At 45.7% G+C, this 14,099-nt stretch overlaps 1 protein-coding gene across 1 annotated transcript in view; it reads left to right on the top strand.

The window, feature by feature from the left end:
* CDRT1 (CMT1A duplicated region transcript 1) overlaps positions 1–14,099 on the top strand; it is a 31,098-nt gene that overhangs the window by 16,292 nt on the left and 707 nt on the right. The window contains 6 exon segments of the mRNA XM_025211667.1: positions 2,905–3,053; positions 3,912–4,054; positions 9,178–9,336; positions 10,559–10,845; positions 11,824–11,931; positions 13,699–14,099. The exon segment at positions 13,699–14,099 is cut by the window's right edge and continues 15 nt beyond it. Of these exon segments, the coding sequence (XP_025067452.1) occupies positions 2,905–3,053; positions 3,912–4,054; positions 9,178–9,336; positions 10,559–10,845; positions 11,824–11,931; positions 13,699–14,099 (1,247 nt within the window).

Below are 14,099 nucleotides of genomic sequence, written 5' to 3'. Positions count from 1 at the left end.
ATCCTAGGGAGGTAGGGATCCTTTGGCATGGTGTGCTGTGGCAGTATGCCCCCAATGTTCATCCAGTGGGTTGAACGTACTGGAGACAACAGACCCTAATGCTCCCCTGTTCGTTGACTTGGTCAGAACCTCAAAGATGTGGAGAGGTGCTATATGCCCCAACTCCCAACTCTGAAGGTCAGAACTTGGCACTGAAGCCCAGCTGGGGATCAGGACTTTGCCTGCCACTGTGTGAAAGGAAGCGGGGGTATGGTTGTATGAAACTCTTCAGCAAAGTTGTGTCCTGAGGAGGTTTCAGGTTCAGTTGAACTGCTGCCTAAACTACCAACCTTGGTGGGGGGTCTTCAACTGCTCTTGTTAAATCCGGTAGCTGGGGGTCCCAACACAGCCCAATTCATCCTGGGTGGCTGGGCTGGGTTGGCCGTACATGGCTTTTGGTGGCCAGACTGGCCTAACTCAGATCGATTAAACTCTTGGTGGTGAGGTGGCTGCCTGCACCCAATCAACTCGTTGGAGGTTGGGTCTGATTAACCCTTTGGTGGCTGGGTCATCAGCATCTCTCAATTAAGCCCTCATGACTGTGCCAGGCGGGATCCGCAGCCACGTTCTTGTCCTGTTTAATTCTTCTCTTCACAAGGTTAGCACAGCAGCCCTCTCTCGGAGCTCTCCATGCTTTTGCAGCTGCAAAGGAAGACAAGAGGGCTGCCAGCATCTCCTGCTTGATATTTCCTCTGTCTTCCATACTGGGTTATTTGCTGTGCCACAGTTTCTCCATTTGGGAAGCCACCAGTTCTGAAGCCCACCAACCCACCAGTTGCAAAAGTCATGGCTGAAGATAAAGCAAAGCAACAAATATTCTTTGCTGTGTATCAAAGTCTTCTGATAAGATGAAGAACAGGCCTGCAAGTGTTGCACACCTACTCCATGGGCCATTTCATTGCACAAGCAGGCACTCTGGGTGGTAAATTCATGATTCCCTCAGCTCCCTGTCTGGACTGGGTCCCAGGTTCTTTCCCTGTTAACTCTTCTCCCGTATTATTCCTTGGGTCTGTCACAGCTGGGTCCTTGGGTTCCTGAGCAGCACACTTTGCAACTTGCTGGGGTGGAGGGGGGAAATGATTTTCCCCCTGGAAATGTATTGACTGGCATGTATCAATTCTGGCCCAGTATGTCTTGCTAGGGTGTATGGAGGGTTGGGTGGTGTGGGAGCTGCCATCTCACTACACAGCCGGGAATCCCTAGAACTTGTGCTTTGGTATTGCAGGGCTACAGAATTCTCCCTAATGTGTCTGCCTGATGTGTCCTCCCAGATGATTTGAAATCATAGAAGGGACTAGCAAGCTATGATGGGTCCATGGAGAAAACATGAGGTCCAAGTTCACAAGCTGATTAAGAACACATTACCAGCTCTTCATTCTGCCTGATTTACAAGCAATCAAAGTAACCATCAATGTGGCACTTGCCTAGGAAGCAGTCATCCTTATGCCCTGGGGAAAGACACTGCTCTACAGATGCTGTGACCTACTAGCTGAATGTATGCTTTACAACTCATCCTGTAGAGCCAGAGAATGCCATGACCTTGCCTTCCTGCACCCCCATGCTATGTTACTTAGGGGACAACACAACGTTTCCAACTCAGCTCGTGCTCGAACTGGACATTCCCTTCAAATCGTGCCATCCCTGATGAGTGAAAACCACATCTCCAGAGGAGGGGTGGAGCAAGCCCTGCAAGAGGACTGTGGTTCCCCAAGAAGGGGAACGAGGAAATTGAATATTTTCCTGGCCACTTTCTCTCCTTTCCCAACTTCTTGTCAGCCCAGGGCAGCTTACGGAAATTGGCCTGGGACTCGATTACGTCTATGGAACCAGACTGGGATTCAGTATTTCATCTGCATCCCTCCCAATCCCTCAACACTGATGGGCACCAGGGATTTGGGATTGTGATAGGCAGCTGTCTGGTGGCTAGATCAGATGATACTCCCCAGAGACCTACCAGCTTGGACTTGCTTCCTTCTAACATCACTTCTCCCCCACACTGTCTCTTAGCACTGTTTCTCTACTGCTACAAGCAGTGATATACATAGAGGAGAAGGAGGTGGAAAACATGGAGGTGGGGGTTTTCCTGCACTGTTAGCGAGGAACTGCTGTCTGAGTTGCTTCCCCCACAACCCATCTGCCATTTCCTCCAGCCCTCTGCTGCTAACTTGCCTAAATAAAAGACATTCATCTTTGCTAACCAATTGTTCACTGTGCTGTCAATGTTGTCAAGTTTCCCACAGTTCTGTGAGAAACAAAATGATTTGAAAAGGAGCCGCTCAGAGGCCAGGAGGGAGAGGCAACACCACCCAGGAAGTGTGTGTGTGTGTTGAGGGAAGAAACATCCTTGTGATGCTTTCTTTTTGTTGTTGGGCCTCACTTGGGAATGGGGCATGGGTACCCATCAGCGTAGAACCACTCCCTTGCTGTTTCCCCTGACCTTTTCTTTCCTCCCAGCTTACTGGACTTTCTGGGTGGCAAGCCCAATGTCTGTAGAAAGTACTCTTCCTGTTATTAAGTTATACCTGCTATGTCCCAGCAGAGACTGCCTCTCTTAACTGGAAAGACTGAAAAAAGTGTGTGTGTGTGTGTGTGTGTGTGTTTGGGGGGCGTATAGTGAGAGGTGGGGTGGGGGGGCATATCTGGGTCTTTCTGTTTAAATTGGAAGCTCTTCCGGGCAGGGATTGTCTTCACAATGCACCTGGCACCAAAGGTTTCCAAGCTCAGATGGGTCCTCCAGGCGCAAATGTGCTTTAAGTAGTAACATTTATTCACATTTTACAAAGTGATGCAGATGCATACAATATGGAATTTAGCATCCTGATAAGAGTATTACTTACTTAAGATTTTCCTTTCCATTCCTAACAGTGTGGGATTTAGACACAGGGCGATGCATCAAGACTCTGAAACACAAAGATGCGATTTGGACGGCCAAAATCAACAGCACCCACATAGTTAGTGGTTGTGAGAGAGGGTTGGTGAAAGTATGGCATGTCGATACATGCACATTGGTCAAAGTAAGTTTTTTTTAGCAGCTAGTGCTCTGATAAGGTTTTTTAAAACCAGCCCATGTGATTTATTCATGGCTTCCTGTTTATGCCAAGGCCATTTTTTTGTTTAAAGAAGGCAGTAGGTAAACTACCTGGGAGCAACTAGGTTTTGTAATCCTTGAATATATTTTAATCCTTGATCAAATTGGAATTCACTATACAACCTGAGCAGGCAGCATTGTGATAACTAATAAGAGTGATTGGGACTATGCTCATATCCAGAATTCTAGTTGTGTGTTACACTAAAAACTATAATGATTGAACAATTAAAGAACCTATTTGCAAATGATTCACTTAATTAAAAATTGTGCCTTTATGTGGCCTGTTCATATCTTCTTGATTATTTGAACTTTACAGATATTAGTATTTTTGTTTGCATGAATATTCATTAAAAAAAGGATTATGTGGCAAGAAGCTTTCAGATCTGAGGTAGAACTTACAATAAAATATGAAAGTTAAAGATTAAAGCCAAAGTCTGATTTCAGTTATACCAGTACATGTGCAAAATGAGCATTACTCCAGTTCTTTGAGAGGCAAAATCAGTTTTCTTTGGCAGAAAAAGTCAGCCAGAACTGTACATATAGAAGAATTTCAACTATAAATTTACACATTGTCTGAGTTCAGTTCTCAGCTTCAACAACATGCAAATATTACACACAATAATTCAGGCTAAGAGATGGATTATTTTTTGGCTACCAATCATGATCTTGTTATGTTTTTCTTATAATGACTACTGAATCAAAATGACTATCAATGAGCATATTGTAATCCTTGAATTCTGATACCATATTACACCAACTAACATTTAGCTCTTTCATATTCCAGACTTTAGAAGGGCACCAAGGCTCAATTAAATGCCTGTCTTTTGATCAGTGGCATCTAGTAACAGGAAGTGCTGATGGATATGCCCTGGGATGGAGCATGGTGGGAAAACATAAAAGTTGCCTAATGGCTTTCAGACACCCAAAGTAGGTATCAGGTACATGTCTGAAACTGTAGATAACAATTGTCTGTATCTTTCCCCTGTCTGTCACCTGTTTGGGGGTAACTTGATAGAATGTGCTAATTTAGAGTCTTAGAGTTCCCCCCTAAACACCCCCTTCCTCTCCCCCATGGAAGGTTTCTGTTGTTTCCTTTTCTCCTACAGACACTCACTGGGCACATCTACACATGCAGTTAGCACACAGCAATACACTCCAGTGCTGTACGGTGTGATCTAGTTGGGGATGGTCCTGCTTTGAGGAGGGGTTGGACTAGAAGACCTCCTGAGGCCCCTTGCAACCCTAATTTTCTATGATTCGATGATTCTTCTAACATAGTCATGTTGTAGGCAATTCCTTCACTTTTTAAAGAAAGAAATTTGAAAGCAACCCTCCCAGAAATTCCATCATGTGGCCTTATATTGACATTCACATAATCCATCAATAAGTACAGACCTGTGCCTTTGAAGCTAACAGAGCAACTTAAAAAAGGGACACTGTAGATTGTCTTCACTGGGATTTCAGGGTTTGAAATGTGAAGCGTGCTAGGGAACAGCATGGCTGGGATGTGCTGACAGTACAGTGCAGACATGTCCAGAAAAACATGAGCAGCAATTCCCAGACACTCGTAATTACAACAAAGAATAACGCTCAGAACTCATTCCAAAAAAGTTATCCTGTTCTTATCCCAGCGTAGAAACATATGATCTAGTCAGTCAAAGAGATCAGGCACATTACATGAAAGAATCTTTCTCATGTTTGCATTTACTTTCCAAGACTTTTTAGAAGAAAAGGTGTTATTTAAAATGCCCACTGGCAAAGCTAATAACCATGAGGTCATCTTAAATATACTAGATACTTTGAGTGACTGCTTTTTTCATTTCTTGATCATAGATATAACAAATTTCATAATTTTGGCTATGGGGAATTCACTATCCAGCTTTTTTAAACACCTTGACTTGCTCCCTCACATGTCTTCTGGCAGAAGTGGACCATCACTCATCACCCTTATTACAATATTTTCTTACATACCACACACACCTTTCCCCACCACCTCCTATAGTTATCCCCCTAAAATTGGGGTGTGTGTGATAAGCAGGGAAACCTTTTTCTTTGCTGAAAAAGGAGCACTCCTGGAGACATGATATGCCCTGCAGCTGTCAAGATGATTACCATTTGTGTCTGCTCAGCCAACTGAAGGGGCAGAGTTTTGTGTTAACCTTCTCACAGCCATAGCTATTGGCTGAATACTGTAGCTTGTGCCTGAAGCAGCAAGTAAGCTCTTAATATTATCTTGATTAGGGTTGTGATGTGGAAACAACACTGTATTTATAAAAGCATATAGAAATAACTACTTACAATAAAACATTAATAGTCTTGCTACTGCCCTTTGCAAGGGTCTGGAGCCTAACTTTGTGTGACAGAGTAGATCCTCCTGGAAACAGAGGGCATTTTTACACACTGTGGTGCTGGGCACTTTAATTAGTGATCCACACTAATTGAAAGCACCTATGCGTCACGTGTATCAGAGTCCCTGCACTGAAAAATGGCAGTGGGGCACTGTGTTTTCATAGATTTCATAGACTTTCATAGACATTAGGGCTGGAAGGGACCTGAGAAGATCACTGAGTCCAGCCCCCTGTCCCAGGGGCAGGATGTCAGCTGGGGGTCACAGGATCCCAGCAAGATAAACATCCAAATTTCTCTTGAAGGTGTTCAATGAAGGCGCTTGAACCACCTCCGGCGGCAGTCTGTTCCAGACCTTGGGGGCTCGGACAGTAAAGAAGTTCTTCCTTATGTCCAGCATGAAGAGGGATACCAGATTGAAGACTTTTTTAAAGTCAAATATATGACATCAATCTTTTCCCCCTTGTCCAGGTGATAGGTCACCTGGTTGTAAAAGGAAATAAGATTGGTCAAGCAAGACCTACCCACAACAAACCCGTGCTGGCTATCCCTCAGGATGTTGCCATCGGCCAGTCCATTAAAAATGGCCTTTTTGATACTCTTTTCTAAGACCTTTCCCAGGATAGAGGTCAGGCTGATGGGCCTGTAGTTTGCCAGATCTACTTTCCTCCCTTTTTTGAAGATAGGTACCACATTAGCCTTCTCCCAATCATCAGGCACTTCACCAGAGCACCAGGAGTTCTCGAAGATCCATGCCAGGGGCTGGGTTATGATGCTAGCCGGCTCCTTGAGTACCCTGAGGTGAAGACTATAAGGCCCGGCTGACTTGAAGGTGTCCAGCCTCTCAAGGTGTTCCTTCACGAGGTCAGCATTGATGGAGGGCAGGGAATCTCTGTCACCCGGGCCTCCCTGTCCCATAATGGGCAGGGGCGTCCCATGGGACTGGTGAAAGACCGACGCAAAGTACCCATTTAGTAGGTTGGCTTTTTCCTGGGCGTCGGTCATCAGTTCTCCCATCTGGTTTAGCAGGGGTCCAATGTTGCCCTTGCTTTTTCTCCAGCTCCGCACATATCTAAAAAAGGACTTTTTATTGTCCTTGATCCTAGTAGCCACTTGGAGTTCCATCGCAGCCTTGGCTTTCCTGGTTCGGTCTCTGCAGGTCCGGAGCAGTGCAGAATATTCCTCCTTGGAGGTGGGTCCCATCTTCCATCCTTTGTAGGCCTTTCTTTTTAGATGCAGGAGGTCCACTAGTTCCCTGCAGAGCCAAGGGGGCTGCTGTGCCCTCTTGCTGCCTTTCCTCTGAGATGGGATAGCCTTTGCTTGTGCATCTAGGATCGCTCCCTTGAGGAGCAACCCCTTTCCTGAACTCCCCTCTCCTTTGGGTTGTGGCCCTTTAGGGCCTCTCGAAGGTGATCAGCTCATGGTCGCTGTCACCCAGCTTCCCTTCGATCATTAGGTCACTGATTAGGTCATCCCTGGTTGACAGTACCAGGTCAAGCAGTGCTTTACCTCTCATCAGCCCATAGACTTCTTGTGTCAGATAGAGGTCATCCACACACGTGAGGAAGCTTTGCAACTGCTCGGATTTGGCTGAACGTTCTTCCCACGAGATGTCCGGGTAGTTGAAATGCCCATGACAACCATGGACTGGGAGCATGCAGCCTCAGCCAATTCCCAGGTGAACTCCTGGTCAAGCTCTTGATGTTGGGTAGGGGATCTGTAGTACACTCCCACCGTTGTATCCCCTGTGCCATGTTCCCCATGGATTTTAACCCAGAGGGTCTCCAGTTGTCCACCCTGCGCACCAATGTTGGCTTGCAGGGATGCATAGCTTTCCTTGATGTAGAGAGCTACACCCCCGTCCCTTTTGTCCACTCGATCTCTCCTGGACAGGGTATAGCCATCTATACCTGTGGCCCAGTGATAGGTAGAGTCCCACCAAGTCTCCGTTATCCCTGTGACATCGTAATTATTTGTGTTAAGCGGAAGGACAAGTTCCTCCTTGTTTATTCCCCGAGCTCCTGGCATTTGTGTACAGGCAGGCAAGTGTCCCTCTAGGGGCCCTTGCCTTGCCCGCTGCTCATTCCAGGGCTGGGGCAGGAGTGGGCTCCCTTAAGTGCCTTGACCTGCTGGCTTTGCAAGGATTGCTCAGTGGGCCAGCAGTGGCAGTAGTCACCCCATCCCATCGTGGGCTCAGTTTAAAGCCTGGTGGAACAGGTCAGCCAGTCTGGCTGAGAAGAGCCTCCTCCCCAGTGGAGAGAGGTGGAGGCCGTCCCTTCCCAGCAGCTTGCTGCCTCTCTCACCAAAGAGAGGACTGTGGTCATGGAAGCCAAAGCCTTCCCGATGACACCAGTGCTGCAGTCTTTGGTTCACTACCTCGATCCTCCTCTCCCTCCTTCACCTGTAGCCAGAGAGTGGGAGGATGGAAGAAAACACCACCTGTGCCCCCAAACCCTTTAGCCCTGCTCCCAAATCCCTGTAGCACTTCATGACCTGGCTGGGAGCACTCCAAGCCATGTCATTTGTGCCCACATGAATAAGGAGCATAGGGTAGTGGTCAGTGGGCTGGAGGAGTCCAGGGATCTTTTCTGCAATGTCTCAGTTTTGGGCTCCCAGGAAGCAACAGACTTCCCGGGCTAAGGGGTCGGGGCAGCAGATTGCCCCCTCAGTCCCCCTCAGGATGGAGTCTCCCATGATAAACACTTTGAGTTTTTTCTTAGGGAGAGCGGGGGTTGAGCCTGTGCTGTCTACCAGAGCTGGCAGCTTAGCAGGCTCTACTGGGGCTGCAAGAGATTCACACCTGTTGCAGAGCTCCAGTGGGGTGGGGACCTTGGTGCAGCGGGCCTTGGGGCCCTTGACCACCTTGGTCCAACCCTTGGGCTGGACAGCATGGGAGGTCCTCAAGTCCTCCCCTGTCCTGGAAGGTGACTGTGGTCTGTCCTCCACTTCCTGGGGGAGAAGGGCCTGGAAGTAGGAATATGTCTTCTGCTTGCCATCCCTGATGGCATGCAGTCTCTGGACTGAGGCCTGGAGCTCCTCTATCTGACACCCCAGAGACTCCAAAGTGGAGCAAACCTTGGAAGGGGAGGTGGCCATGCTCCCGGTCCCATGAGCCTGGAAATGTACTAGGCAGCCCCTGCAGCTGAGAGCCGGAGGCTCCGTCTGCATGGAGCCTGGAACCAGGGGCTCCATCTGGGTGGAGGCCTCTGAGGCGCCAGAGGCAGGGGCCACAGACCCCGAGGGGACAAAGCACCCCACTGCCATTTTTTCAGCGCGAGGATGCTGATACACATGATGCGGAAAGCTGCCACAGCGCATCGTATCCTGTGCTCCAGCAGACTTGATTCATTGAGTCTGCTCTAATGTGTTGGATTGCCAGTGCATCAGAGCAGGCTCCCGCCCAGCCCCTCCCTGGTCTATAGGAGCCCAGAGTGCGGGCAAAGTGTAGGATTGCACAAGACAGTCTGCCACACCAGGGAGTTCCTGATGCCATGCTTCCTGGACACTGTGTGTTCACAAGGACTTACTCTGTGTCACAGTCAGCCATGACTCTGGAAAAATCTTTTTTTCCCCCCTATATTCTGCCTTCCAAAATTAAGATGTGCATTTTATTTGGAGGTGTGTTGTATGCAAGAAAACTCAGTATTTTAGTCTCCTCCTGCAAAAATGAGGAATGTGCTTATACTCTCATGTCTTGTTTTCAGGGATGTGCTGTATCTGGAGTTTCTTTACCTTAGAGTCATCAGTAGCTGTGCAGATGGAAAAATCCGTATATTTAACTTCCTGACTGGTACATGTCTGAAGGTGATGAGGGCCAATAGCAGAGGTGAACCTGGGGTGTCCTTCTACATCATAGAAAATAGGTGGGTGGGGACAGTTGAACTCGAATCTAAACCTGTTAGATTACATCATTGCTCAAGCAATGTTTTTCATAGCACTGTCCCTTTAGTACGTGTTTTTGAGAGACATCTACTGTTTGATTGAACATAGTTCATCTCAAACATTTTCTTTTGAATTTAGTGTTGTGCTTGTTGGGAGGGTTAGGTGTTTTTGGAGGGTAGAGTGACTTTTGCAGCCCTTTTGAGAGGGAGTGAAGGCTTGGAGGGGACATCTCCTTTGGAAATGAGGTGGGGTGGTGGAGAAGGGTGGCAAGGAGTGGGAAGAGATTCCTTGTACCTGTATGTGAGTGGTTGTTGGGAGATGTGGTTGGGATTGGCAAGCGGGTTTAGTTGTATGGGGGTTTGGGTAGGGATGCAATGGGCGGGGGGCAACTGGAGTTCCTGGGTTTTGGGATGTTGTTTAGGGAATTCTGTTGGTGGGTTTCTTGTTTATTGTAAGCTATCCTGGGCCTTTTGGATAGGGAATGATATAAATCTAATTAATTAATTAATTAAATGTATTACATTTATGCTGAAGATTAGGTCTCTATTACAATCCAAACTTCCCCAAATCACTAAATGTTTATATTTAGTGTCTGGGTTTGGGCACACACTCTGACAGTAGACCCAGAACATTATGTTGGAACTGGATCTGGTGTGAATTTTTTCACTGTGCGGATCTGAGGCCACCTCTACCTTTAACTAGCCAGTGCTCTGCTGCAAATAAGAAGTAGAAAACACCTATTAGGTCTCATCACATTCTTCCCTGTAGACAACAGCAGCAGCTTCCTACAGTATGTTCCCCCAGTGTTTTTCCCATTTAGTAGTAAATGCTCGTAGTAATTTAGTATCTACCAATTCCTTTGAGAATTATTGCATAGTCTAACAGAATGCACTCAGGGGGAATTTTATTCTAAATATTACTTTGAAAAATGACATTATATGATTCCTAGTAGTACTGTGAACTGAACGAAAGACTCCTGTTGAGTTCAAACAAGTAACATGAATTGGAGTTTACCTGATGAGATCGCAAGGGTTACAACAAACTGACTTTTGCAGTTTTTCTTTCCCCCAAGCTAGCTACTAATTCTTAGTCTGTATCCCAGTCTTTGTAATAGAGTGCACACAAGCAATTTGACACAATTGGAAACTGCTTCATGATTATTACAATCTGAGCTTTTTAACTGGATTCTTCTTCCCTTCCCAGGATGGTGATCAATGCTTTGAGCAATATTCTGCTGTTTAACTTTGAGGAGGCAGAGTGGGACTACACATTACCAGCTGACCGAGAAGCTGAAACTAAAGATAAGAGAAAGCATAGAGAAACCCCAGATGAAACACAGCCTTATCAACATGCTCATGCTCAGCGAATGAGAAAGGATGTAGCCACCCGGAGGATATATCATCTTTCTCCACAAAAACACGACAAAGACCAGATACAATTGTCTTACGTGATTCGTCGCCAATCGCCAAAGGGCTCAGAAACATTTCAAAGTACTGTACATATTTCCTGCAGTGCAGTGTATTAAAGGGGCAGCATACCCCTAAAATGGCATTAATTTAACAAAGAATGAGTTTGAAATAGGTTGAAGCATCCACTGTTTTCATCCAAATCAATCCATGATTCCCCCATTGGGCAGAATGATGGATGTATAAAATGCATTATAGTGCATCTTTTAATGATGCTGTTTATAATGTGTAAAGCTGAAATGCAAGTGCACACAAATTTTCATACTTCAAACGGTAGCATCCCTGCAGTTTGAGGTTTTGGATGGCCTTTTATTCCAATATGTAATGTGTTTGAGCTATATATAGTTAAATACTGCAAGTCTGAGAAGCTTGTGGCCTTGAGCCTTTTACGTATTTGAACTATTGTGAAGACATTCATGGAAATGATTCCAACTCAGTCCTTCAGTGCAACTCTATTAAATGTTAACTTCATTACTAGAATGCCATTTAAGCAGTTTCCTCATACGAATGCTTTGCAAGTATTGCAAGGGGCAGGGACTGAACCAGATTTTAATCTTAGTTAAAAAGATTGTAAATCCAAAGTAAATCCAAATAATCAACTAGCAAATCTCTGGATTTCTCCCAGTGAGAATGGAGATCAGAATCTGGTCTGCTAAAGAGTCACTGGCTTATCATGAGGTTGGATGAACACCAGTCTGGGGTCGTGTGATCCCAGCGTGTGCTCCGGCCAGCGGCGGGGGGTCAGACTAGATGATCTATTTAGGTCCCTTCTGACCCCTAGCTACTATGAAACTATCATTTATTTCAGGATCTTTTCTGTTCCTTTTTTCCCTTGTCAGAAAATGTTGGATAAGTGTATATCAGTCCATTAGGGTTTACTAACTTCAGAAGCTGGGAATGGAGGAAATTGGTAAACAATTGATATTAAAGACATCGGTAAATGGAAATTCATTTAACATTACCTTTAATTCTGTAGGATTAACCCAACCCTCTGTCTTGCAGCTCTTCATCATGAATTAGTGAATACATGCACCCTTCAACAGAGTTCAAAGAAAAGTGTGGCATCATTTTATATCCAACCAGAACAGGAAAGAAAACTCTCTCGTACAGGTAAAAATCAGTGCCAAAGCAATGCTGCACAAGCTTCATTACAAACACTTAAAATGGAGCTCTATTTTTGGATTGTCTAATAGCATTTTTTTAGTTATTGGAATTTTTGGCATGCATATGCATGTAGCCATTCTTTCCCTCTGCACATAACTCTGTACATGTAGACAACCTATATATGTGCATAAAGGGGCATGTGCATCAGCAAAAAAAAAAAATGCTGAGTGCTTCAGGCAGTCACTTGGGAAGCTGGAAACATGGATCCTAGGTCCCTCTCATCCAGAGAGGGTTTGAAGCTGCAGTACTCTGATTTCCCAGTATAGTGCTCTAACCACCATGCCGTAAGCCAGGCATCACTCAAACCCTTCTTTGGGGCTCCTTCTGAAGCTGAGTCTCTGCCTCTTTTTAATATAATCACTGAAAAAAATGGAAAGAAGGCAGTGCACAGGGGAAGCTTCTGCCTCATTGAGAGGAAGGCTCCAGGCCAGAACACAGGGTCCCTTCCCTTCCAGGGCAGGAGCCACTTCATTGAGCCACTTACTCTCAGGCTTACTCCCTCCCTGGCCTTACATAATTCTCCTTTCAGGTCTGACTTGGAGGGCAGTGTCCAGAACACTCTGCTGGAAAATCAGAGTGATTCAGGTTCAAATTTCCTCTAGGTGAGTGAATCTGAAAACCAGGTCTCTTGCTTTTCAGGCAAGTGCCTGAGCTACTCAGCTACTGGGGCTAAAATATACGCAAGCCCTATTTCTCCACTGTCTAAAACCCACTAATCCTGGGTTTTACACCAACTATGATTCCAGGCCATTGAGGACACTGTGGGTTACCAAGGGACACATACATTGCCAGTACATAGCTTATTGCACGTGCCCAGTCTATACATACAGGGTTATACATCCAGGAATAGTATGGATACCTGTGCATATGGGTCAAAATGCCATGTAGACAATGAAGAAGAAACAGAGTCCCAGTTTTCAATAACAACAAAAGCCTTGCTAGAGTCTGGTAAGATGTTTCTGGGGCTAGAAATGACCGTATTACAGTGATGCTTGCATTAGAATACCTAAAATAAGTAGACTGTATGGTAAAGGGTAACATTCACTGGGCAAGAGGCCAGGGCTATATGAAAGGTTAGAATCATAGAAAGTTAGGGTTGGAAGGGACCTCAGGAGGTCATCTAGTCCAACCCTCTGCTCAAAGCAGGACCAGCCCCAACTAGATCATCCCAGGCAAAGCTTTGTCTAGCCAGGTTTTGAAAACCACCAAGGATGGAGCTTCCATCACCTCTGTGGGTAACCTGTTCCAATGTTTTACTACCCTCCTAGTGAGAAAATTCTTCCTAATATCCAACGTAAAGTTCCCTTGCTGCAACTGGAAACCATTGCTTCTTGTTCTGTCATCTGCCATCATTGAGAACAGTTTAGGTCCAGCCTCTTTCAAACCCCCCTTCAGGTAGTTGAAGGCTGCTATTAAGTTTGTCTCAGGAAACTGGAGCTCTGATGGTTATGAAGCCTCTTTTAGGGAGCACAGGGATGGAAAGAAGAAGAAACCAAAGCAGCAGATCGGTCAGGGAATAGAAAGCAGAGCAGCAGATTGAGTAAGGGGAAGGGATTGGACTGGCGCTTGGAGAGGGTGCAGGGCTAATTTGTAGCATGCCTGCCAAAAAGGTTGGCCCCCCTGAAATACATTATCACCAGCACTGGACTCACTGTATACTCACTTCTGTTTCACAGTCATATTCAAATGGTAATTTTTTTTTCTTTTTTATAGTTGGAGAATTTACACATGAATCCCTGGTCCATGCAACTTCACTCGCTGAAGCACAGGCTACTTTACAGAGTATAAAGAAGAGAGGTCCACATTGTGTCATGTCTCCTGACCGAATCCTCCTGACAGTCAGCACCTTGCAGGATACTTATAAGTCACACCAAATCAGGTCCGATATGAGGTACAAAGCAAAAATTAGGGATGCCTGGGGATCTCCACTGCATCAGAAGGAATGTGCTAAAAAGGTGCTGGCATCCAAAATCCCTAAGCAACAGAAACAAGTTCAGTCAATCAAACTTAAACACATAAAATCTGCCAGTGGTTCTCTGACTATGAAGAGAGTTTCCACACCCTTTGAAACTAAAAAGCTACAACTCAATTTGAGAAACTCTTTGCACATGTCT

This window comes from Alligator sinensis, unplaced genomic scaffold (assembly GCF_000455745.1).
Source record: "Alligator sinensis unplaced genomic scaffold, ASM45574v1 scaffold584_1, whole genome shotgun sequence".
In the NCBI taxonomy this organism is placed as follows: domain Eukaryota; kingdom Metazoa; phylum Chordata; order Crocodylia; family Alligatoridae; genus Alligator; species Alligator sinensis.
This window is presented reverse-complemented; position numbering and strand designations above follow the sequence as displayed.